The sequence below is a fragment of the Borostomias antarcticus genome (assembly GCF_949987555.1).
Source record: "Borostomias antarcticus genome assembly, chromosome: 22".
NCBI lineage: Eukaryota > Metazoa > Chordata > Actinopteri > Stomiiformes > Stomiidae > Borostomias > Borostomias antarcticus.
The window spans coordinates 15,017,580-15,044,658 of NC_140255.1; the positions used below are offsets into that span (position 1 = coordinate 15,017,580).

The following is a 27,079-nucleotide window of genomic DNA, read 5'->3' on the forward strand; positions in this document are numbered from 1 at the left end:
AACACAGTCAGGCCTCAAGCACCCACAAGCAACACAGTCAGGCCTCAAACACCCACAAGCAACACAGTCAGGCCTCAAGCACCCACAAGCAACACAGTCAGGCCTCAAGCACCCACAAGCAACACAGTCAGGCCTCAAACACCCACAAGCAACACAGTCAGGCCTCAAGCACCCACAAGCAACACAGTCAGGCCTCAAGCACCCACAAGCAACACAGTCAGGCCTCAAGCACCCACAAGCAACACAGACAGGCCTCAAGCACCCACAAGCAACACAGTCAGGCCTCAAGCACCCACAAGCAACCCAGTCAGGCCTCAATCACCCACAAGCAACACAGACAGGCCTCAATCACCCACAAGCAACCCAGACAGGCCTCAATCACCCAGAAGCAACAGTCAGGCCTCAAGCACCCACAAGCATCACAGTCAGGCTTCAACCAACCCATTTAGATGAGCACCTGACAGAACAACTTCAGGGACCCCAAGAGATCGACTGGAGTAATGATGAGATCATTGGAAAATGGTGTGTCTTGACATATGACGAAGAGCTCTATCCAGGAATCATTGTGGCAACAGATGAAGGACATGTCCAAGTTAAGTGCATGCACCGTGTTGGCCTGAATAGATATTTCTGGCCACCCCGCGATGACAGTATCTGGTACATGTTCGATGACATTTTAGGACAGATTCCTGCTCCTGTTAGAGTGACAGCACGGCACGTAGAAATACGGAAAGACATCTGGTCAAAACTCTCTGGGTAGGCAGACAGGAACGTTTTTGTGCTTTATAAATCGCATATCGTATCCATTTCTAGGATTCTCTCTCTTTTTTCCCCATTACATAATGCAGCGATTGGGGGGGGGGGGGATTTCTGAGTTTTTGGGTGGGAAAACTATTGTCAAACTATTTTGTTCAGCTCCACAATATTGGCTTTTGTTTATTCTGTTAAGGCAAAGCATGTTCAATAGATCTAATGTTTAATAGATTCTCTTGTCATTTGAATATTCTTAATGTTTTGAATAAAACCATTGGTCCCATCTGTGGTATCATAATTTTTCATCACCGTCTGTTAATAAATCTGTGTCCAGAATATTCTGATTAGTGGTTTTGAGTTAAAGGTTTATGAATGTACCATTCATTAGACCTATAATTGTAACTTAAACAAGCAGTTTGACTACCAACTGGTGTCCTGGTGTCAACCCTGTTACTGAGGTGTCAGCCCTGTTACTTGTATAATATTGTAATATAATTTAAACAATGAAAAGACTAAAGTAAAATCAACTCAATTTATATGTAAAGTAAAATACAGAGTAATCCACACAAAAAAATCAGGGTATTATTATGTTATTACCATAACCTTTTCTTAAAACAGAAGATCCTGTTTAAGTGTCAATTGTAAATGAGCATATTCATCCATGGGAAAAAAGTAAACTCCTCATTATTCTCACTTTACAAACACACTTATTATATCAAGGGGGAATTTATCTTTCATAGAATATCAGATTTTGTTCTAAATATGGATTTAAAACATTTTCAAACAATTATTATGTCGGTAACAGGGTTGACGAAACAGACTTACACATGTTGATTATATGTTTAAAAAAATAAAAAATAAGATAGCCTGAGATGACACAGCATATTTTTCTAAGAGGTAAGGACCTACTTCATCCAAAAAGGGGCTTAAAGACTTTTAAAACAATACTTTGAAAATCAAACATAAAAAATGGAAAATGGCACGTTTTCGTATAATGACCCACCTATAGTATTTTCTAGGTATAGCCTACTTCTCCACTTTCTCTTAATGTTGGTATGAAATGGCAGTCAAACTATGCAATGATGTTCAACACTATTTCCACCCAAATTCCCAACAAATGTGGCCACCACACTGTTCAGGACATTCACAGGTCTTGCTCTCAGGGATCGGTAAAAGAAAGGGACATGGTTCCTCCATAATGTGCTAAGGCTCTGCTTAGATCAAAGGCTTGGTCATCAGAAAATATCACAAAGACAGTGATCACAAAACAATTAAAAACATGTCACCAGTGTATGCCTTAACCCTAGTCAAATTTCTAGTATGTGTGAACCATATACATGGCAGTAAACAGATCTTGAGTCATACAAACTGGAGGATGCTTGACCCATACAAACTACTTTAACTCAATTTCAATAAACAACTTAAAATATGGCAGACAGAAGAGCTGAGCAGACTTGGTAGATGACTGGATGATCTTACAGAGAACCAAGGGAAATTGACTGGTATTAATGCTAAGAGTAATGAGGGATGAGGTGCAGCTGGGCAGAGTGGAGACAGGTGGCAGGTGATGCAGGAGATGGGAAGGTGAGTAGGCAACAACCAAGCATGAACAGGAACTGGACTTGGTTAGGTTTAGGGTTGGGGTTAGGGTTTGACCAGTCTCTCCATTTATGGGAACTTGCCTTCTACACAGGTCGTAGCTGTATCCCATCTCGCCACAACCCCTCGTGGCCTGAAGCCCACGGCTGTGTTCCGAATTGCATACTTCCATACTATATATATAGTATGCCAGAAATTGGTGTAGTATGTCCCAATACATAATTACATATATGCCACATACAGTATGGCAAAAATACCAGGATGTCCTACTACATCTGGTCATATTTTGCAGTATGCAAGCCAGCACACTTTTCTGGCTATTCTGATCCACAATCCTGTGCTCAGCGGAAATGATGTCACATGTGCAAATTGTGCCGGAGGCGTTTTGATTAATCCCATCTGTGGACGAAGGTCACGTCATGGACAGCGACGGATGTGGTCAAATTTGAAGGCGCAATGTTATGAGAAGTTCCTAATTGGATGCATACTGCGTGCAATGTACTTTCTAGGGGCAACTGTAGAACGTACTGGTAGTAAAGTATGCGATTCAGAACGCAGCCCAGGTTATACATCTGTGTTGAATCTACGCCATAGTCTGCGTAGCCCCATTCCCTACGCCATAGCTTGATGTACATCTCTCCAGAAATGTAACTACGCAACACAGCGACGCAGACCACAAGAACTGTGATTGGCCCGCTTGGTAGCTTGGCAGCATCACGTTTTCAGTTTTGTGCCGAAAAATTACTGCCTGCCGAAAAACGACTGCCCCACTAGAAAACTAGCTGTCATGTCTTACAGTTAATTTCATAATTGCCTTCTACATATTTGGTGAGTTTTATGGGAAACCAGGTCTCACTACTCCACTTGTGATAGGTCAGCTGCCAAAAAAGTACTCAACAGTTGAACTTTTTTTTTTTAAGCCCTATGAGCTGCAGGAAAAAATGCTGAATGTAATTTCCCTGATTTTCACACGTCAGGTCAGACATGTTAGGTTGTGGTAGAATAAGGAAGTACGCTTCATCCTAATATTTAGGCCCATCTTTCTTTTCCCCCCAGATGTCCAGCAGTTCTCGCCCCCAGAGCCCCCACCGATTAAAGAGGAACAGGAGCTGTGGACCACTCAGGGGGGAGAGCAGCTTCAGGGGCTGCAGTCTGATACTACAGACGCCATATTCCCTTCTCCCAGAGTGAAAACCCACTGTGATCTGGAGGACTCGTCTCAACTCCCACCTCTTGACCAAACTCCAACTCTGGAGAACAAAGAAAGAGACTCTTTACCAACTAAGGAACAAATCAAAGCAGAGTCTGATGAAGAGGACTATGGAGCACCAGAACCAGCCAGTGACTCTCAGCCCACTTCTGTAACCCTAGACTGTCCTTCAGCTCAGAGTTCAGAAGAGGCTGAAATGCTGCCTGAAATGCTGCCTGAAATAAAGGCTATCAAGTCAAAGAGAACACAGGCTAAGTGTTCTGGACCTATTCACTGCCCTCGTTCCAGCCCTGACACCTGTCTCAGGACCAAGACCAGCCCCAGCCCCTGGACCAGGCCTATTACCAGCTCCTGCTCTGGAAGTGAGAGTGAAGTTGTTTCTTCTGTGGAGGATGAGAGAAGACAAAGCTCTCTGATACTGTTTGGCAAGAAGAAAACGTTAAAAAGACATTTTGTATCTCACATAGGGGAGGCGCCATATCAGTGCCAGGAATGTGACAAAGCTTTTAGTGAAAAGTGTGCATTAGTTAGACATAGAAGAATCCATACAGGGAAACCTTATCAGTGTGAGGAATGTGGCAAAACCTTTAGTTGTATGAGTCATTTAGTTTGCCATAGAAGAATCCACACAGGAGAGAAACCATATCAGTGCCACAATTGTGACAAAGCTTTTAGTGATCAGAGTACTCTAGTTAAACATAGACTAATCCACACAGGAGAGAAATCATATCAGTGTGAGAAATGTGACAGCGTTTTTAGCAGAAATAGTCATTTAGTCCAACATAGAAGAATCCACACACGTGAGAAACCATATCACTGTGAGGAATGTGACAAAGCTTTTAGTCACAAAGTTAGTTTAGTTAACCATAGAAGAACCCACACAGGAGAGAAACCATATCAGTGCCACAATTGTGACAAAGCTTTTAGTGCTCAGAGTACTCTAGTTAAACATAAACGAATCCACACAGGAGAGAAATCATATCAGTGTGAGGAATGTGACAAAGTTTTTAGCAGAAATAGTCATTTAGTCCAACATAGAAGAATCCACACAGGTGAGAAACCATATAACTGTGAGGAATGTGACAAAGCTTTTAGTCGCAAGGTTAGTTTAGTTAACCATAGAAGAACCCACACAGGAGAGAGACCATATCACTGTGAGGAATGTGACAAAGCTTTTAGTCACAAGGTTAGTTTAGTTAACCATAGAATAACCCACACAGGAGAGAAACCATATCAATGTGAGGAATGTGACAAAGCTTTTAGTCACAAGCATAGTTTAGTTAGACATAGAAGATTCCACACGGGAGAAACCATATCAATGTGAGGATTGTGACAAAGCTTTTAGAGTTGGTTAGTTAAACACAGAAGAATCCACACAGGAGAGAAACCATATCAGTGTGAAGAATGTGACAAAGCTTTTAACCAAAAGAGTTGTTTAGTTATACATAGAAGAATTCACAAAGGAGAGAATTGATATCAGTGGCAGATATGTGAATAAGCTTTGAGTGAGTAGAGGAGTTTAGTTTGCGATAGAAGGGGTGCCCCGGTGGCTCATCAGGTTGGGACGCTTACCATGTAAAGACCAGTCCTTACTGCAGCTGCGCAGTTTTGAATCCTGCCCAGGTACTTTGCTGCATGTCCTCCCCTCTCTCTCCCATCTTTCCGGTTTGTCCTTACCTTACTGTCATATCCAAATGAAGCACAAATGCCCTGAAAAATATCAACAAAAACTATCCACAACAGAGAGAAACCCTGTCAGTGCCAGGAATGTGGCAACGCTTTTAATCAACGAGCCAGACTGATTAGCCATTTGAGGAGCTGTAAATGAGTGAAATGGCATTATAGCAAAGTATATTTTAGCTTAGGTTTTAGTGGTAAGAGTTCTATGAATAACTTTGAGGAGACATGGAAGAAACCCCATCCGAGCTGGTGTGATAAGAAGGGCTTGGTTCGTCCCATGAGAGAATGTACTGTATTTGAAATGAAGTGGTAAATTGCAGCTCAGTGGAAATGGCCTGCTGTCCCACAAACCGCAGATTGGACAGATATACAGAAACATATAATTTAGTAAAGCTGTGGATGTTGTAAGAGGGATCTTTCGCCTCCATGTTAATAAAGATATTTAGAAAAGCTATGGCATATACAGTACTCTGCAAAAGTCTTGGGCCGCTACCAAAGAAAATAATGTTTAAAGGTGTCCTATTATGCTAATTTTCAACAATTTAATATAAGTCTTTGGGGTCCCCAAAACATGTCTTTTTGCTGAAAATACCACTCAGAATAAGCGTTGTAGCATGCCTCTATACCCCTATGTTAACCACGAGATCAGATTGAGCGCTTTTTCATATGCAAATGAGCTCAGTTGAGAGCAAGTTGGCAGGCTAGAGAACGAGGGCTTTTGACGGCGCTATGCTACCTAAAATATAGCTGGCTAGCCTGTACCATCCACACTCGATGCCACTGTGACAAATTTCATTGTCCTCTCTCCCTGACCTAAACATGATAGCGTTAGTGCCCATGTTATTACCTCCCCGGTTGCGTGCTGTTATCTCTAGCTACATTCTAGCTAGCTAGCAAACTAGACACCATCATGGACCCCTTTAAAGCTATGTGTCTGGGCAGTAAGTGTTTATTTGCTTGTAAAACACTACACACATACAAATATCTTAAGAATAAAAAACAACAGTAACTGTCCATGGTGTAGATTGGTAGACTGAAGAGAATCTGAGGCACTCTGTGAATTAAAATGAACCTTTATTGGATCATGGACCGAAATATGAATTTCTTGTTTTTAAAAGAAGTTGTTATTTTGTGTGGCCTTCCTTAGAACACAAAATTTGCTTTGGTACACTGCTGTCATTTTAGTAGTCCTGTGGTAAATGCTTCCCAGGCTTCTTGCAGAGTTACAGACTTTATTATTATTATTATTCATATTATTATTATTATTATTATTCATGTTTATTTGTATTGACTGTAATGTTATATACTGTAGTGTTTTTACAAGCAAATAAACACTTACTGTCCAGACAAATAGCTTTAAACAATTTTCTTAGGGGGCCTAAGACTTTTGCACAGTACTGTATCTTCAAATGTATTTTCAGGAGGAATCTTGATCAAATAGTATAAAGCGGTGAAACGCAATACTACAATATTTTGAGACTTTGTTTAGCACAATCTCCTGTGCACTAGGCACATACAGTAGTCTAGTTTAGAGCTTATAGCCTATTAATTAATTAGGCTACTCCAGTAGACTATTTATAATTATATATTTTGTGTTTTACCTTTTTAATTTATTTTATTCTTCCTTGTTGAATGTATGTTTTGTAATGAATACATTGATTGATTCTTTCATCCTAACTATTTGGTGAATAAATCTATTAGCCTGTATTTAAAGTACCTGATTCTCCTTGTTTACAACCTTATCCTATTGGTGTTGATACAAGTTGATTAAATGCTTGTTCTATATGGTGTAGCCCCTGATATGAGTCTCTATCTTTGTTGGTCTACTAAGCTGCAGAAATCCTCAGTTTAGTCTCTACAAGTCACTCTGTAGTTACACACATCCTGTGACCTCCACACACTTGTGATGGTTCCAAAAGTATTTGGCTACTAAAGAATATTTCATTTCAACACACATTTCTGTTTTGTACCCACAAATCCCCCTTAAAGCAAACTTTCAACATTCATTCTGGAAATCTCAATTCAAAGAACTGAAGAGGAAGAAGAAGAAGGAAGAGAAACAACAATGTTAAAGGCCATGCCATGCAGATCATTTGATTTAAGGTAACAGGAATATATAATTGACACCTATACATATTTTCAAACAAATCAAATTATACAAACACCTAGGAGTTGATAACCATACATAAAATTATTCAAACCCCCCAAATTATGAGGCTACTTGTGCTCCACCAACTCTCCAAAGACACCAATAAGCTTTTCCCCTGAAAAAATGAAAAATTATTTGGTCTTGTAACATCAATGTTAGGGGTTGGTTGCTCCTTCCAAGCTTGTTTGTATACTGTTCTTCTGATAACCCTGTGTTTCACGTCAGCGCTATGAACTGTGGGTAATTCCCTCAGGCAAAGTCTGCAGAAATGCCGACTTACAGAAAGGGGGCATTTAGGGCTCAAAATGTCTGCCCTCATGCACTTGACGATTTGACAGTGGGACAGCCCTAAGCCCTCACGGACTTAGCGGCAATGAGCCTCAAAAGTCCATGAGTGTGGAGGACATTGGAATTGGGCCTTTGTTTCCTCTCTCTGTCCGCCCCCCCACTCTCTACTGGTATGTCTCTCTCTTTCTCTCTTGCTCACCCTCCATGTCTGTCTCTTTCTGTTCCTTCATCCCTCTGTCACTTGGCTAATGGAGAGAGAGAAGGAGGGTAGTGTGTGGGGGGGAGTTCTCTTTGGTCAGGCAAGCAGGTAGAAACACGTAGTGTCCAGCCAGCCATCTCTGATACAGTAGGATTACAGTAGGAGTGTGTGTGTGTGTGAGAGAGAGAGAGAGAGACAGTGAGAGAGATAAAGACAGAGAGAGGGGGGGGGGCGTGTGAGTGAGTGAATGGACATACATTTCACAAGTGGATCACAGGAGAGAGGAGTGAGAGGAGTATCATATTAGTCATATCAGTATCAGCATTAATCATATCAGTATCAAATATATCAGTATCAGATCATATCAGTATCATATATATTAGTATATATCAGTATCATATACATTCATTTCAAATAAGAGTTATAAGAGTTGACTTTTTACCAGGCTGCACCATGGAGTCTAGGTGCATCAAGCCCCCAGGATTCGAAATCTAAAGTGAAGGCCTTTTGAACCGCGCCATCTTGGCTAGATTTGTAGTCTTTTGGCTATTTCCGGTGACTTTTGTACTTGCGCAGTTGAGCTTTTCTGTCCGACGCGCGTCCACGAAAAAGTTCACTTTTATGTGAAATGTAGACGCACGTTCCCGGCTCTCTCCGCTTTGATTTAGCAATGAAAACCGGCTTGCATATTAACCTGTTTTTGTCAAATATATCCATTGGAGAAATTATTTTTTCATCCAGGCATCTTAGTTTTAACAGGTTAAATATAACTGAACATGTTTTGTTTGCTAGTAGATGGTATTCATTCCGTTCGCGATAACGTTATTGCAGCCAGGCTAAATTCCTCCAGGGAGCCAGTGACCGGCGAGTTGAAGAGCTTCACTCCCCGCCAGCAGGAGCTTTGGCCGCTGCTACCGCATCTCGGATAACCCGCTGAGTTGGTGGCTGCTATTTCACATTCGCCCTTGATCAATCCCAATACCGATCCATGGTAATAATGAATCAATCGTTCAGATCAGATCGGCAGTGCTGCATGCATGTTACAACATCATTGTTAGCTTTATTAACATAACCATAGCCTACATTTATCTCTCTAACGTTAGGCTATCCATCTTACACCAGTCGGCCATTCGATAGCTAGAAGCGGTCAACGCCAACGTTGACTGAAAACACCCAAACATGTCATTTATCCACTTTGGGAAATGACCTTTTTTTAAGAAACATCTTGCGGTCCCTTGAAGCAACAATCCGGAGTGGGTGAAGTTGCTTTGGCCTACACCTCCTCTGGATTGCAACTTCAACTGACAAAGCATTATTTTTTTAATAAGAACAGCTCAAATAAATCAGTGTGTTATTTTTATGTGATGATGAACATACTGCTGTTGCTCTTTTTTTTGTTAGTTTAGTATACATAGGCTAAGTACATTTTTGTACCAAGACATATTTGTTGCCATCACATTGTTCATTTATTTCACTGTTCTTCCTCATCCCTTTCCCACCCCCTCCTGCTGTAACCATTCAACTGTGGAGGCTACACTGCATTGAAGGTGGGTTGGCTTACTTGACAGTGCACACAGAAAACAGACACCACAAAAAAAGGGCTTAAAGCAGGTCCAAAACAGCAGCAGGTCTGGTTGAGGTGTGAACTGGTCTCCTAAAAATGGCTTGAGCTGTAAGGATAAGAGGAGGCACACTGTAATTTGCACAGACAGCTTCAGTGGTAGTTTTAAAGTATTTATTTATAATAATAAAACAGATGATAATAAAAATATAATTAAAAATAAATAAATAATGTGGGACGCATGGCCATGGAGCACATGTGTGTCATACACTGGGACAGCTACATCCACAATATGTAAAATGAGAGCACAGAACAGACCCACTGAGTGGATTGGCTGGGGAGGATGAGAAGAGGGAGAGGAGGAGGGGTTGGGAAAGGGATGAGGAAGAACAGTGAAATAAATGAACAATGTGATGGCAACAAATATGTCTTGGTACAAAAATGTACTTAGCCTATGTATACTAAACTAACAAAAAAAAGAGCAACAGCAGTATGTTCATCATCACATAAAAATAACACACTGATTTATTTGAGCTGTTCTTATTAAAAAAATAATGCTTTGTCAGTTGAAGTTGCAATCCAGAGGAGGTGTAGGCCAAAGCAACTTCACCCACTCCGGATTGTTGCTTCAAGGGACCGCAAGATGTTTCTTAAAAAAAGGTCATTTCCCAAAGTGGATAAATGACATGTTTGGGTGTTTTCAGTCAACGTTGGCGTTGACCGCTTCTAGCTATCGAATGGCCGACTGGTGTAAGATGGATAGCCTAACGTTAGAGAGATAAATGTAGGCTATGGTTATGTTAATAAAGCTAACAATGATGTTGTAACATGCATGCAGCACTGCCGATCTGATCTGAACGATTGATTCATTATTACCATGGATCGGTATTGGGATTGATCAAGGGCGAATGTGAAATAGCAGCCACGAACTCAGCGGGTTATCCGAGATGCGGTAGCGGCGGCCAAAGCTCCTGCTGGCGGGGAGTGAAGCTCTTCAACTCGCCGGTCACTGGCTCCCTGGAGGAATTTAGCCTGGCTGCAATAACGTTATCGCGAACGGAATGAATACCATCTACTAGCAAACAAAACATGTTCAGTTATATTTAACCTGTTAAAACTAAGATGCCTGGATGAAAAAATAATTTCTCCAATGGATATATTTGACAAAAACAGGTTAATATGCAAGCCGGTTTTCATTGCTAAATCAAAGCGGAGAGAGCCGACAGAGCCGGGAACGTGCGTCTACATTTCACATAAAAGTGAACTTTTTCGTGGACGCGCGTCGGACAGAAAAGCTCAACTGCGCAAGTACAAAAGTCACCGGAAGACCAGAAAAGCACAACTGCGCAAGTACAAAAGTCACCGGAAATAGTCAAATGACTACAAATGTGCCAAGATGGCGCGGTTCAATAGGGCTTCATTGTTGATAGCGGTCAGTGAATGGAGTGACTACTGTATCCAGGTCTATTAATACATCCATGAGGTGCATGCCTCTGCCCTCTGGGGCCATCTCATGGATGTAAATGCTTGTAGCGCACGCGCGGACTACGCAGCTACCATGGAAACCAAACAACGGTGTAGCTGTATTGAAGTCCGAGTGGAAACAGTAAAATTTTGAGCGTTATGAAACAGGTCGTGACTCATGAGTAAATCTGATTGTCAGAAATCGGGAGAAATGCGGGAGAAATATGACCCCGGGAGAAAACCGGGAGAGGCACTGAAAATCGGGAGTCGCCCGCGAAAATCGGGAGGGTTGGCAAGTATTATTCCTGTCACCCTCTTGAATCCATGATTTAGAGCGTTGTAGTGTATTGCCTACCACGCCCCCGCGGACGTCCTTACCAATAGTAATCACCCCCTTTCCTTCGATTTTTTTGCGCGACCTTTATTTTGAAATCCCTTTAAAGAAAACTGCCGGATATGAGTTTCGTGAGACTAGCTAGGTTCCTGCTGCTGTTAAGCAACTGGTAACGTCAGTAACCGTAAAAATGTCCAAACTACAGCTATTCAGAGATTTTGTCAATGAGCAGTTAGCAGCGGCAGCTTTTGAGATATTTGGACATTATGAAAAAACGCTTGCAGAGTGCCAAGAAGAAATCTGTCGTTCCAAGGAGAAAATCGCGGAGCTGCAAAGGCCTTTGGACATCGCTCAACCCGAGATCACGCTACACCGAACAGGTTCTATTATATCATCAACTTCTGTGGTTAAATTAAGCAATAAACCACGAGGCCGTGTGTTATAGTGATTTTATAACAGCTAGGGGGCGTTGTTAGGCACGACGCGACGCGGGCCCCCTGGGCTCTAGCTGTTATCACACGGCCTCGAGTGGTTTATTGCTTTTATACAACGGTTACTATTAGTGAAAAATTATACAACGGTTAGTTCTGGTTCTTGATTCTGATTGGCTGGAGTGTTAAAATTAAACAATAAACCACGAGAGGCCGTGTATCTTGTATCTTTCTCATCTTTGACAATCCATAAAATCTGAATTATGCATAGCTCATGAGGAAGGCCTATGGATATGTGTTCAGGAGCTCTCCCTCTACAAATTAAAAATCAAATAATTTTGCATGGATTTGTAGAGGGAGAGGTCCTGAACATATATCCATTGGCCTTGCTCATGAGCAATGCTTAATTCAGATTTTATGGACTGTCAAAGATGAGAAATAGACATTTCTGATCTGTGTACAGTAAAACTTTGTAATGGAATTTCTTCAAAACTAGCTGTGGCATAAGGCTTTTTAATATTGCTTAGACTTGAGGGCCTGCATTATGGTGCCGGTTTTAGTGGTGCCTATAGTTGAGTTCTCCAGAAAAAATAAATAAATAAACATAGCACATCAACCGCAGCATCTTACATACGGTGCTCCTTGTTGTAGTCGTGCGTTGCTGATGCTTTGATGACAGAGTTAGGGGGCTCCCACTTGAAGCATCTTGGTTCGAGTCCAGCCATCTTCACCGTCATGATGGAAGACAGCATTCCCTCAAGGGCCAGACTGTTCCTGGTCTTGGTCTTGTTCAGTCCCACCACAGAAAATACATGTTCAGCATGTGCATTCGAGTGTGGAAGCTCGAGGACCAATCTTGCCATCTGAGACAGCCTTCCAATCCCAGTCACCTTTTAAAAATCCAGGAAGCCTTGGCTTAAGATGAAGTCTAGTCTCTAGTCCCCCCAAAAAATACTGTTAATCTGTAAAGTAAGCCTAACTAGTCCGACTTGGGCCTTCTCTAAGTTGTGTTTGCATAACCATAGCATTATTCCTTTTATTTCTGTATGTAACATTAGTGAAGTGAAAATGCCAGTCTGAGTCCCCTTAACAAGCTAACATTAGCAAACTAGCAAGCTAACTAGGACCCTTACAATCAAATTACTAGTTCTCAGTATCAATTTATACCCCACATGCAGTTAAGCAATATCATGTCTTTGTATTTGTATTCTTTAATACCAATGGTGCGCATGATTAACTTACTTACTTAAAGGAGTAGTAAAGGGAAACATAATGTTTAGCCCTGTTTTAAGGTTACTTATGATCATATACAATGGTTCAGATAAAAAAGTTGACAAAACTAGCACTTTTGAGAAAGTTGATAATTGCTCTACCACCGTTTAGGTCATACAATGGATGTGGGTGGGCACCGTGAAAAATCATTCAAAAACATGTTAAACTCTCGATTTCAAAGACAAGAAGCTCACCAAAAGCTCACAAAATTTGCCGCAAAGATACAATACAAACTGTCAAGAAAGCTATGGCCTGTGTAAACTAGTTTTCATTTTAGCTACATTAAAGCTACAGTAGCTACTAGCTAACTAATATCAGGCAGCCAGCTCAACTGTGTATGTTGTGTGGGCTATTTTTATTTCGCACGCCAGCTCTAAAAGTGGTGCTTTTAACCGCGTTAGGGCTTTGGTTTGGTTTTGATTGTTCATAGAAACTTGGTTTTGATTATTCATAGAAACCTCTTAGTATTACACATATGATGATTGTAACTGGATGTGAATATTTAACATTAAAAAAACAACACTCATTTAGATTTTTTTTTCAGCTTTCCACCCAAAACATCTTGGGGGATGAAATGAAACCTGCTGGCGGGCCGTATCTCTTATTCACTGCCCTAACTAATCACTTGGCTCAGTTTAATTCTGTCATCGCATTTGAACGACACTGATTGGCCTGGTTGGGATTCCAACTGAGAAATCACTCTGGACAGCCTTTCCAGACCCTGGATCGCATTTCGAAAATTAAAGTGAGCGTGCGATTCAGGGGCTGGAGCCAGGCTAGTCAAGTAAAGGAATGACGTTTGATGCTGAACTCACATCATAACTTCTAGACTAGTAAGTAAACAGCTGTCATGCTGATGTTGGCTGTGTACTACAAATAAGCCTAACTTCCCTGATTTTTGCTGTCAGACATGTTAGGCTGTAGAATAATGAAGTAGGCTTTATTCTAATATTTATCTTCCTTTTCCCCCCAGATGTCCAGCAGCTCTCTCTCCCTGAGCCCCCACAGATTAAAGAGGAACAGGAGCTGTGGAGCATTCAGGGGGAAGAGCAGCTTCAAGGGCTGCAGTCTGATACTACAGACTCCATATTCACCTCTCCCAGAGTGAAAACCTACTGTGATCCAGAGGGCTCATTTCAACTCCCAGCTTTTGACAAAACTCCAACTGTAAAGATCAAAGAAATAGACTATTTACCTGTCAACACAACTGAGGTACAAATCAAAGTGGAGTCTGATGAAGAGGTCTATGGAGCACCAGCTCAGAGTTTAGAAGAGGAGAGAAGAGGACTGCTGCCTGAACTAAAGCCTATTCCCAGCCCTTGTTCCAGCCCTGACACCTGCCTCAGGACCAAGTCCAGCCCCTGGACCAGGCCTATTCTCAGCTCCTGTTCTGGAAGTGAGAGTGATGATATTTCATCTGGGGAAGCTACGAGCAAGACAATAGAGAGTAAATATCAGTGTGAGGAATGTGATAAAGCTTTCATTCACAAGTATAGTTTAGTTATCCATAGAATAATCCACAGAGGAGAGAAACCATATCAGTGTGAGGAATGTGACAAAACTTTCAGTCACAAGTATAGTTTAGTTATCCATAGAAGAATCCACACCGGAGAGAAACCATATCAGTGCCAGGAATGTGGCAATGTATTTAGTCAAAAGAGTTTTTTAGTTAGCCATAGAAGAATCCACACAGGAGAGAGACCGTATCAGTGTGAGGAATGTGACAAAGCCTTTGGTCGAAAGAATAGTCTCGTTAGACATAGACGAATCCACACAGGAGAGAAACCATGTCAGTGTGAGGAATGTGACAAAGCTTTTAATCGAAAGAGTAGTTTTGTTAAACATAGAAGACTCCACACAGGAGAGAAACCATATCTGTGTGAGGATTGTGACAAAGCATTTAGTTCTAAGGATAATTTAGTTAGTCATAGAAGAATCCACACAGGAGAGAAACCATATCAGTGCCAGGACTGTGACAAAGCTTTTAGGCATAGGACTTCTTTAACGAACCATAGAATAATCCACAAAGGAGAGAAATAATATATGTGCCAGATATGTGAATAGAGGACTGCAGTTTGCCATAGAATTTGAATTGAGTTTTACATAATGAGATAAAGTGATTTTCCATTTGAGGAGCAGCATTATAGTAAAGTGTAACAGCTTATTTTAGGGATAAGAATTATATAAATAACGATGTGCGGACACAGGAAAAAACACATCCAAGAAGGGTGTGAAGAGCTGTGTTCATCCCATGAGAGGATGTATTTTAGTTGAGGGTTAAAAGCACTGTTCAGTTGAAAAAGCCTGCTGTCCCACAGGCCTCAGAGTGGACAGATGTCCAGGAATCGTATTCACAAAACATTTTATCTTACCACTAAGAACTCCTAAATAGCAGTAAAAGGTCCTAGCTAAGAGTTTCATCTTAGAACCTATTTACAAAGCTGCTGAAACCAACTTTTACTAAGGAATTAGTAGAGATTGGGGTTGACCTCATTGCTATGGATGATGTCATGTTTCATGGATGAGCTTACTCACTATGCCCACAGTAATTGGCTGATAGGGGATGGGTTTGTCCGTGATTTCATCATAGAAATATTGTAGAATGAGGTATATTTCTGCCATATTCAAATATAGATTCTTAAATAATAATATAGTCTGTGTTACTGATTAAACATGAAACTCAAACCAAGAATAATATACTGACTAGTCAGTTACGTTCAGGTTATTGTCCACCACTTACATGTATGCATCTTGTATAATTTCCAGATATGTGCATGAGCAGCCTTTCAATTATCAGACTAGAATATCCATGGCTAATAAGACTTGAGACGCTACACCGAAATGAAAAGGAAACTGCACGCAAGAACAGCTGTTTCTTCTTGTCCAATTTTTGAATGAAAGGAAGGATATCATTGGGATGACTTTGAAAACCAAAAGAGAAGCATGAGATATGCATGCAAATAATTGCAGTTTTCTCCCTTGTGGCAAGAACCAGCAGAGATTGCAGAAAACAAGCAACAAAACAGCTGCCATAGATAATGGGATATTAGCCCAATTCCTTTCAACTACACTAGACCACAATGTTTTATTATCTATCATTCAATGTAGCCTATACACAATCATAAATACATAGTCAATGAATTCCGCTAAACATCTCATTGCAGACTATTAACAATAATTTTAAATAATTTAAATATTTAATGCATTCTCTCGATACCTTTTTAAAAGCTGTCATTCAGTGTCTCCAAAATGTTGACGCGATTGTGAGGTGAAATGCCGGCAGCAGCCATGTTGGGATTGTTTGTGAATTTGTCTTAGGGATTTAGGAATCCTCTTGACTACCCCTAACTTCTCACAGATACAGTAGGAGCAGGTTTTAGCTATAAAATCTTTGTGAAATACGGCCATTATTTTTAGGAGTTTCTTCTCAATCCGCAGGTTAGCAGCTACTTTTAGCCTTAAGATGTTTTGCTATTACAGGCATTTTGGAAAGCTATGGCATATATCTTCAAACATATTTTCATAAGGAACCTTGATCAGATAGTAGAAAGCGGTGAAACATGATACTACATTATTTTGAGACTCCTATAAGCTAATCTAGTTTAGAGCTGATAGCCTGATAATTAGGCTACTCCTGTAGCCTATGAATTATATATTGTGTTTTACCTTTTTACTTTGTAAAACTACTTTGTTGACTGTATGTTTTGTAACATACATTATTTTTTTAATTTTACTATTTGGCAAATAAATCTTATTAGCCTGCATCTAAAGTACCTGATAAAGTACCTCATTTACTATCTTGGGTAATCTTGTATCTTTGATATTGACACAAGTTGACTTACACATGTGACATACTTCTACAGTATATGGTATCGTGTACCCCCTGAGTCACTACTAAGCTGCAGGCATCATCAGTTAAAGGACTAGTTTGGTATTTAGCATTATAAGCCCTGTTATAAATGTGTGTGTGTGTATGTGTCTGTATATATATATATATATATATATATATATATATATATATATATATATGCGCCAAAATGAAAAAGGCACTGGTGGCAGCAAAGAATGCATGATCAGTACTATTTCAGCAGTACAATAAAACTACTGTCAATTCAAGTCAATCAGGCTGTCAACTCCATCAGATCAAATTGTCAATTTGTCATATCACAAATGTTAACTGTCATATCCAAGAATGTTCACTCTGAGATGTCCCATCTGAGCACCAAAACAAAGTGGCTTAGCCCACTCCAAGCTGGCTCAGGTCCATGGCATCCAGCCTGGAGGTTGAGAAACGCTGGTATATATGGTGTGGCTCTGGGTGGTACCACATTAATTTTTGTGGCTCTTAGTCTCTGACTGGTTGGCCACCCCTGTACTATAGCCTAATACAGGGGAGGGGGACGCAACTATGTTACACCAAGTGCATTTTGAACGGGCACTTTGCACTAGTATCAATGGTTGGAAGGCAGGATGTCTTGAAGCAGTGAATGGCTTTATACAACTGACTAGACATGGAGTTCCTAAACTAACCACTAGGTGCTAGTCTTGCGTAGGGTAATGCTATTGCCATAAGAGTTTGCCTCCATTGCTCTTGTTCTCCACCTTGTGCCAGCACCATTCCTGTCTGTTTATATCTAACTGCATATGATATTCCACTGTCCCCCTTAGCCTGCCTAGCCAACAGATGCTGGGGCGTCTGTACCACCTGATCGAGCACAGCCAGCCAGCCTGGTCGGTAAGATTACAGGTATGCTGCTGGAGATCAACAGTGCTGTGAGATTCTCCACCAGCTGGAGTCCCCGGACTCTCTGCGTTCCCAGGTTGAGGAGGCGGTAGGCGGCAAAAATAGCAGGCCAAGAAGGCCACCACTGTGACCAACTCTGCTGGTGTCCCAGACATGTGAGCCAAGGGATGGGAAACTCTGATGATGTACATCAAAGAAAACACAGAAAAGAACTCCAAACGAAAAAAGGACATATAAAGGAAAGAACTTAAAAACTGATGAAGTCAGACTGGAAGAAATAAGACGACACTACAATAGGTCTTTTTTTCATTTTTATGACAGCATTTTAAATTCATGAAATGTAGCCATCTTGACTATCGCTTGCTTGAATAAAACATTTTTCCTGAAGATCTAAGTCATATTAATTGTAGTAATAACTAGTAATAGTGACAAGAGCACAACAAATCAGTCTAGTCAATAATATTGCACAGTAATGAACTGATGTAATTTGTGCAGTTAATGAGTTAATCAGTACAGTATGGTACCACCTTCTCAATTAATGCACCAGTGGCAACTTTTTTGTTGACATTAAAAAAAGTAAAATAAACAGCAAAAAATCAGTAAAAACACAGGTTAGAAAATGTTGGTCAAAGGTTCACAAACATTAGGATGATGAAAAAGTATGTATTAGGAAGTAAATGGCTCTACTGTTTTTTAGTGGTACTGTAGTATCCTTCACAAGACAACACTTCCTAGCAAATGCAATGTATCTGTTTGGTACAATGGGTTGTGCTACTGCCTGCTGGGCAAATAGCACAGGTTCATGACTCATCGCCTTCTGTAGAATTAGTTATTACTGAACTTTTAGTGAACATTTTTAACCCTCATAGTAGAACTGTCATGGTTGTCAGTCTCTTCCACTGAGATAAACACATAGATGGTGGGGGCTGAGAAAGTATAACCACTGAGGTCACCTGCACAGTTGAATAGCACATTAGGGCACTGCGCCAGTGAAGATGGTGTGATGTAAGCTGGCAGACTAAACAATTGTCACCATCAGAAGTCCACACATCCACTGTTGTTCAAAATGTGTCAAAATGTGTCTGTAGCTACAGTGTAACTACACTGGGTAGGATAGTTTTGAAATTGATTTCTGGAATTTTCTGATTTCTACCCACTGTTCTCGTTGTAGAAAACAATATCACAATTTGCCATATTTCCCTTCTATTGAAAATCACTCCCAAATGCCATAGATTTCAACTGTTTAATGGTGTAAGAGATGCATGTCATTATTGGCATGATAACCATGCCACAATATTGCTACATTTCCATTATATTGGTAGCTAGTAAGTTACTATATCCTGAAAGTAGTCTGCATTGTATAACATACCTTCAACCAAACCATCACCTTTGCTATTAAACTAACAAAATGTATATGCATGGCTACAAATAGAAGAGCTATAATGTTACATTTATCAACTGTAACATTCGCAGTTCTTTACTGTTAGCTTGCACTCGTGAGCTGGTGTTAAGATGCTGTTGAAAACTCTGACATTATAGAGGATAGGATTTTAAACAAGAAGGACAAAACAAAAACATTACTTGAAACTTGCTCATATGTGCAAGATGAGATGTAAGCATGAATGACAGTTCCAGTGTTTTATGATGATTTGTTTGTGGGGACAATCTGCAATCAGTCTTAATCACACAAGCACAGCATCTGAAACAAATACATCACTATGAGCAACTGTAAACATATTTTTAGTTCAAGTGCATGTTCCAACAACATTGTACATGAAATATAAAAAAAATAACTATTGACATACAAAATGAAATAAATTAAGAGTAAAAAATGAATGCATTGGGACTTTCAGGATCTGTGGAAGAGCCAAACTTTAGAAAATATCTCAAGGTTAATATCCTTGTAGGATAAGCTTGTTAGTCTGATCACTTACACAAAATAAAAGTGTACAAGTTGAACACAGCTCCACAATATTTAACATCTGAGATATATTTTCTTTCTATAAAGACAATTTTACGGTTACACCTAAAGTAATTGGCAAATGGAATGATATTTAAGACTATTGTACACCATTTCACATTCCATATTTTTGGCTGCTTTTGCAAATTCCTTGTTAATGTCTCTCTTTTAGCATGGTGTTCTTAGAACAAGGCAGAATAGTAACTGCATAATATAAAATAAAGGAAACCAACATACTGTAACAATTATAACAATAGGTCATGAAATAAGCATTCAAGTAATACTGTCCAAACTATAGTTGTACCTTCATTTGAAATGCCGAAGCGTTTTGCACTGCCTTAAGTAATCAAGGAATACAATCTGGCTAACCATCTTGAACTTGATGTTGTTAAACAAAAATGATGCAATTCAGCAACACTTAAGATACACTGTGTATTTGGTATTGCTTTCAGGGCCGCCCACACTAATGTAGCCGTTGACCCATCTACTCCCATCAATAAGTGACTTGGGCTCACTCTGAACAGAGGGTGATTAGTCTACAAATCGTAAAATACTGTACCATGGAGTTATGAAGAATCTACTCGTATCAGAACCTCAATAGAAAATTACTGGTTTTAACAGTTCATAGCTGTTAAATCACAGATGTCAAAATTAATTTGACTTGAAAATAAGGTTTGTGGTGCCTGAGAATTCTGTTTTGATGGTGTCCCCAATTATGACCACCACGAACAACTCTCTTAGACTAGTAATCTCAGACACTCAACGATGCACATTAAGAGATTCTTAGCTTTGCAATGCAGCTTGTGTTGAAAAGGTGTGGAAATATCTCCCACAATCACATCCCTTTGAAAACAAAAACATAAAACCACTAGAACCTACCTGGCTGATTTCACTTTTCAGTTGAAATAAATGAGAAGATACATTTTCTAACAAACTCCAGAGGGTTGACAGATTCAGTCTAATCCCTTTAAACACGCTGGCAGGAGAAGCACGCCAGCCTCTAAATCTCTGAATATGAGAAGTTTTGTCTCTCTGTACCCTGTCGGACCATGGCACCGCTAGGATCAAAACCACACAAGCCAGTTAGTCTCCAGTTATTGGAAATGGAGACATCTCATACCCACATTGGCAACTTTGAGAGAGCAGCATAAATAGCACAGGCCCCACAGTGTTGTTCCGCGCCCTGGCCGCAGCGCCCTTCTACCCAATGAGCCGCCTCATGGTGGCGGGCCGAGAGAAGGGCCAGCAGTACTCGTTGGGCACGGGCCCGTTGACATTGCACTCGAAGAAGGAGAACATAGGGAACCAGATGCGAGCTCGGCGACTCTGCTGGTAGGCTCTCGTGTTAGCCAGTGTGTGGTAGTACAGGAAGAGTCTGGTAGTGATGTAGAACGCGATGAAGACATCGATGGAGTAGTGTTCATGGGCAGCCAGGATGAAGAAGATACCAAACAAGTTCAGGACCCATGACAGGGTGTGAATGAAGTGCCAGGTCCTTGGAGTGTCTGAGGAACAAATTGAACAATTGTCAATGGCTGCTTGAAACAAGAGAAATAAGACCTACATTATATTTTCACTAGACTTGCTCTCAGTACATACCCCAACTATAGCCGAATGCAGTCGAAACAGTCTGTGGTCTTGATGTAAATTTCAATATGACTATTGACACTAGATGGAAGCTAATGGACAAAGCATACGTTTTCCAAGATAGTGTGAATCTGAGTATTATATTAGACAGACTAAAGGTTTCTGTGAACCCTAACTGTTAATCTAAAATAGAAACTGTTTAAGTTACCTACTAAAACAACTTAAAATGATATGCAACACTCACATTCAGTGACAAAGAAGTTGAGCATGGTTATGACCACAGTGTGACCGCTGAACATGTAGTCGCCACATGTATGGACTCCTGTGAGGGTCATTCCAAAGCCGCTCCATATAGCCACAGCTCGGTGCAGTTTTGCCCACATATCACCGTACATCTGGAGACAAAGACGGGGACAGAGGTCAGAGAGGCGTGTTAAAGAGAAGGAGACACATCCGAGTGTACGCCTGCTTCTGTCTGAGGAGCACCCATGCTCCCTTTGACGTTCAACCAGTGTTTTAACAGTAAGAGTGCAGTGTTAATTTCGGCGATTAAAATTATTCGTCAACAACCTTTATCTAGTTATTTTCAGACAAGACAATAACTAAACTAGAAAGGGTGCTCAGAGAGCACAGGGCTCTGCCCATTAATGCATTTTGTTGGTATATTTTGACTGACCAGGATAAGAGTAGCCTACAACTATGGTTACCCTAAGCTCTGGTCGATTAGGCCTACGTGATGACATTTGACAGATTTGTTGAGTAGCCTAATCCTTTACAATGTAATGCCCTGGCGTAGCATCTGGACGCACAGACATATCACAAGAAACAGCGCTAAAACTGACTGATAGACTGATTGAAAGTTCCTAATCCGTAAAATCGTTCTTCAAAAACATAATTAACCATCCACGTTACAGTTGTTTGAGGAGGGCACTTTCTCGAAATCAATAGCCTACGGCCTTCTTTATGCACATCCCAGGACAGATAGAATTGTCATCCTCTCGATCGAAAGGGGCATTATATCGTATTTGGATTACAATGCGGACATAATCTGGTACTTGGTGAGTAGCGCAAATATTAGGCTATTAGTGCATCACTATGGACCCTATAGAAAATTCTGATTTGGCTGTGGACACGTTGTTTGTTTGTGCGGGGTAAATGGATTCCAATATACAGTAGGGGACTGACATGCGGTTAATGATAGATTTTCCGTCGTAATTTTTGCCAATAGAGGAGCAACCTGTACCACCGCGTGGCATTTGTTTACATGTGTTGGTTCGATTACACAAATGACCTTGTGAACGCGAACCAGACCAAAAAAAAAAACTGCAACAATGTTGCAACTTCACGCATTTGGTCTGGTCCTTGGTTTGGACTTTCTGGTGTGATCGCAACCTAAAACTAAATAGCAGTTTTAGTCAAAATACTATTTGCTGTCAAAATGAACACTAAGAGTGAGCTGTTGCTTTCTGTGCGTGTTGGACATGTTGTCTGCGCCGGTACCTTTCCTGAGCACTGCAGGTGCTGTCCCGGCACAGACAGGGAGGTGACGAACATGGTGATACAGCGCAGCATAAACACCGTGCCCATCAGGCTGCACAGGCGCCGCAGCAGGATCGACCTGCAAACACAGCCAGTCCAGTCAGCCTGGGAGTCCAGTGTGATTTTCTTTGCCATTAGGCTGAAATGGCCCAGTACTGTACCTGTGCTTGTGCAGCAGCAGGACAAGCAGCCAAATGTTGCAGAGGATCACTCCACACGCCTCGGCCATAGCGAAGGCCCAGGGGATTCTTGGAACACTGGAGAACAGAAATAAATGGGTTTAATCTTCTTAATCGGAGCTGCTAGAATATTTCTCCAGGACAATAGTAACACACTTTTGTTTAGTGTCACAGAAGGAAAATATACCAACCGTTAAAAAGAACCATAGAATAGAGATTCGGGTCTTAAGTGATATTTCATTGTTCAGAACTGACCGACTACCTGAAATACATAGTCTTCCACAGGACAGGTTGAAACATTCAAACAATCTTAGTCAATGCAATTTGATGTAGTGGAAGGGTACAGCTGCCAGGACACTTTATGTGAATGAGTGTAAAGCACTTCTCAATCTTAGCTAATGGAGTGTCAATATGGGAACCTTCAGTCCAGTCAGATCATACCAGAGGGACCTTCAAGAGCAACACTCAGCTCCTTGCTCACCTTGCCAACAGCAATCTGGCATTTCCAACCATGTGAGATTCAGAAATCTTCTCTCAGAAAGAACTCTCTGGGTGTTCTCTGGACATTCCAACGAGCAACTCAATTCTAGTCGTAAACAACTGTTCATAAAGCAATTTAGCCAATTCAAAGTAGGATCAGCTGGAACATGTAACATGATGCTATTTTAAATAAGTGAATCAAATCATAGACATTTGCTAAGTAGAGCTACCACAATGTCCATCTGGTCTGATATCCCGACTGCTGATTGAAAATAGGAGGCATTACTGGCTTAACTCGCAACACACTTGAAATGCTAGACTTTCATGTTTACTTTCTATTCCGCAATTCGAGTGCTTAGTCATGTTGTAACCAAAGCATCGGTTTTGTTGTCCTCCCAAAACAGGATGTTTTCTTGATAGTTAGCCTAGAGTTTCTAATGGAGACCAGCTCAGACAACAAACTCACCTGTCTAAGAAGATATCTGGCAGGGGCGGGTAGGTGCGCATGTCTGGCACCCTCTCGTGAACTATGACCATGACGAAGGAGGTGAAGCCGAACACCAAGACCACGTAGATGGAGCTGAGCACGGTCTTCCAGTACTCCGGGTCCAGCTGCCTGGTCTGCTGCTTGTACTTGCCGTTGGTGTACTGGTGGTACTCCTCCCCCACCGGGGCGGTCTCCGCGTTATCACACTCCCTGTTCGACTCCCCGTTGCAGAGCCAGTCTCCGCCGCCGGTCGGGGAGTGTCCGTCGAAGGGCATACCCAGCTCCTCCAGGACGTCCGCGTTCTGCTTCTGCAGCTTTCGGAGGGACACCATCAGCCGCTTGATGTCCCCCAGGACCTTGAGCTCGAGCGGTGGCGAGCGGAGGTCGTACTCGCTGAGGGTCAGCAGGCTGGTGCCGTCCAGGCGGTGCTTGTTGCACAGGAGGTCCACGTAGTCGCAGAAGCCTTCCTCCTTCAGCCATCTGGCAACGTGTTTGGTTGTCCAGCGACGGGCGCTCAGCTGGGTCATCTCCTCCGCACTCTGAAAACTGTTGGGGGAAATACAAGGAGACACATGCAATACTGTAATTTAATTTTGGAAATTTTGGTTTATTACAAGAGAGCTGTTTAGTGGTCAAACAAACAACATGGTCAAGGTGAACTGGGCATTCATAGCTTCCATTAAATCAGCTGCTAGTTTCCTAGTAGCCTGGAAGCCAGACTCATTGTGGAAAAAAAGTCCAGACCAGAGCGATTTAACTCTATCTCTGATCTATACAACATGATCAAACTACCTACAAGAGTAATCTGATCTATGTTGTGAATATAACAACTTTAACTAGGCTAATGATAATTGTACCCACAATGCACATAACACTGATAATACTAACCTATAAGAATCCTAATATTTAGATCAAGCACCAAAAGAACTAAACACCTCAAGTTCTGAACTCTGTGGATTTAAAAAGTAGACAAGCTCTGAGAAGAATAGACTATACTTTTAGTGAGACACCAAGCATAGTTTTTTATGTACAAGGGAGCAAAGTGTACTTGACAATGGGAAAAATGAATTGTGTTGAGCGCGCCCAGGTGGTGGACGTAGGTACGAATGCCCATCTCCCTTAAATGAGACAGATAGTGTGGCATTATTATCTTGAGAACTGGGTGATGTATGAAGTTGACATTTGGCTGATGTATTTCTCAGGACCCTAGGACGTGCCGCCTGTGAAGTTGTTTGGATCAGCGGTTCTCGACAGGCGCTGTGCCAGTTAAAAGTAGTTCTGCGCAGCAGGATACGCTCCCATGACCAGTGCTATGGTGAACCTTATACCAAGGGGTGGCTTACAATGCTCCTACAGCTACAGTATTTAGCTATGTAGCTACAACATTACTATGTTTTCATCTGCAGCTACAGATAGCCTGCTATTACTGTAGGAATAGAGTGGCCAAAATACCAAAGTAAAGACAATGTTTACATGTGGTGGTTGTTATGAAATGTTTGTCCTTCCACTGGATAACAAGCGGGATGTAGGTTTATGATACGGAGACAAAGCAGTATATCACCAACATAGAAATGCATAATGGCAGGGGCCTTACAGTTTTGTTTAGCTGACTGTAGACTATAATACAACTTGGTTTAGTTGACTGTAGCTAGGCTATATTACATTGTGGGATGCTAGCAATTAGAAGAGCTCATGTCTGTTTGTCTCAAGTCTCTTAAAGGGGCCATGCCATCAAAGATGCACCTCACCCCATTGCTAAGGGTTAGCCTAGCATTTTAGAATCATTTTTAGACTTGCACCTCATTCCATTGCTAAGGCTTGGCTTATTAGTGTAAGACATCCTGTTTTCTGCAGAACGGGCATCTTCACTAAAGTATAGGGGTCGATCTAAAGTCCCTTCTATCAGAATTAATCTGGTGAGGGACAACTCACTGACCACTCCTGTGCTTGAAGGCTCCACGACATACATCGGTTCCAGAAAACCCTTTGCCTTTGTTTAGTCTTTTAAAACAATGATCAACGTTTCTATTCCCTCCTTGTCCTGCTCAGAACTAAGTACAGAGTTATGAACACTCACCAAAAATACAGTCAGTCAGAGTTTTTAGGCTGCTTTGGCTGCTCTGAAGTGAAGCCAGTATGCAAGCATTGGCAGGCAGCAGATATGCTAGTTCAACAGAGCTTGCTCAATACAGACCAGTGACCACACCCTCTATTATGCTTTGTTACTAAATAGGTAAAAGCATCCACTGTTTATAACTACAACAGCCACCATTATTTCAGGGAATCTCAAAGAATAATTTATGAAGGGTTATCAAAATATAAAAATATAATATTCCGAAGCAACACCTGACCCCCCAAGGCAACAGGGAACCCCCTCGTCAGTGAGACGCTCAACCAACCATTATTGCAGAACACAGTACCTTTCCCCGACCAGGCAGAGCAGAGGACAAATACTGTCCATAGGCTCTTAGACATTTAAGAAAACACAAGGCGACCGCGGACACTGCTGGCTTGCTGGCTGAAACCAATGCAGAGTTAGCAAACAAGGCTAGCAAACATTAGCTAGCCTGCTAACTGAATGACGTTACTAGCGGTATCACACATTGCAACAGCCGTGTGCTATGTCAAAACAGACTATGTTGCTAGATACTACATAAATAATGCAACTAGACAGATAATAATGTTCGAGAAACCTGATGAGATGACTGGAATAGCCATTTCAGTGTTAGTGCCAGCTAACTTAGCTACGTAGCTAGCTATTCTAGATTGCGTTAACGTTATATATATAGCTAGCTACCACAGTTGGCCCGACCAAGGCTAGCTTAGCTAAGGCTTAATTTGATGCTAATGCACTCACCGGGATCAGATGTCACTGTTAGTGAATCAGCTAAGCTAGCTGATGTAGTGATCTATCTGACTATCTGTCATCTCACGTGGGTCTGACGAAACTGTTTGGACATTTAACGTTTCTACTCGTACTGGAGCGTTGATGCAAATCATTTATCCTGGCTTTCTTCGCTGGTTAGCATCAGAAGTCTTCGCTTGAGAGCTCCGACTGTCCGGTATCGCGACACTATCATCAGAATGTTCTACGGTATCGCGACACTATCATCAGAATGTTCTACGAAGGGCGAGAAGGGCCGCGTTGTATCGGGAACGCTGC

General features: G+C 41.4%; 1 protein-coding gene across 1 annotated transcript; it reads right to left on the reverse strand.

The window, feature by feature from the left end:
* Nucleotides 1-18,357: 18,357 nt before the first annotated feature.
* Nucleotides 18,358-26,908, reverse strand: samd8 (sterile alpha motif domain containing 8). The gene is made up of 6 exons (XM_084455978.1): nucleotides 26,774-26,908; nucleotides 23,896-24,462; nucleotides 22,932-23,027; nucleotides 22,732-22,849; nucleotides 21,476-21,626; nucleotides 18,358-21,149 (listed from the first exon to the last, which is right to left on the reverse strand). The coding sequence occupies exons 2-6, from the start codon at nucleotides 24,441-24,443 to the stop codon at nucleotides 20,845-20,847; spliced, it is 1,218 nt and encodes a 405-aa protein (XP_084312104.1). The 5' UTR covers nucleotides 24,444-24,462; nucleotides 26,774-26,908; the 3' UTR covers nucleotides 18,358-20,844.
* Between the last annotated feature and the right edge of the window lie 171 nt (nucleotides 26,909-27,079).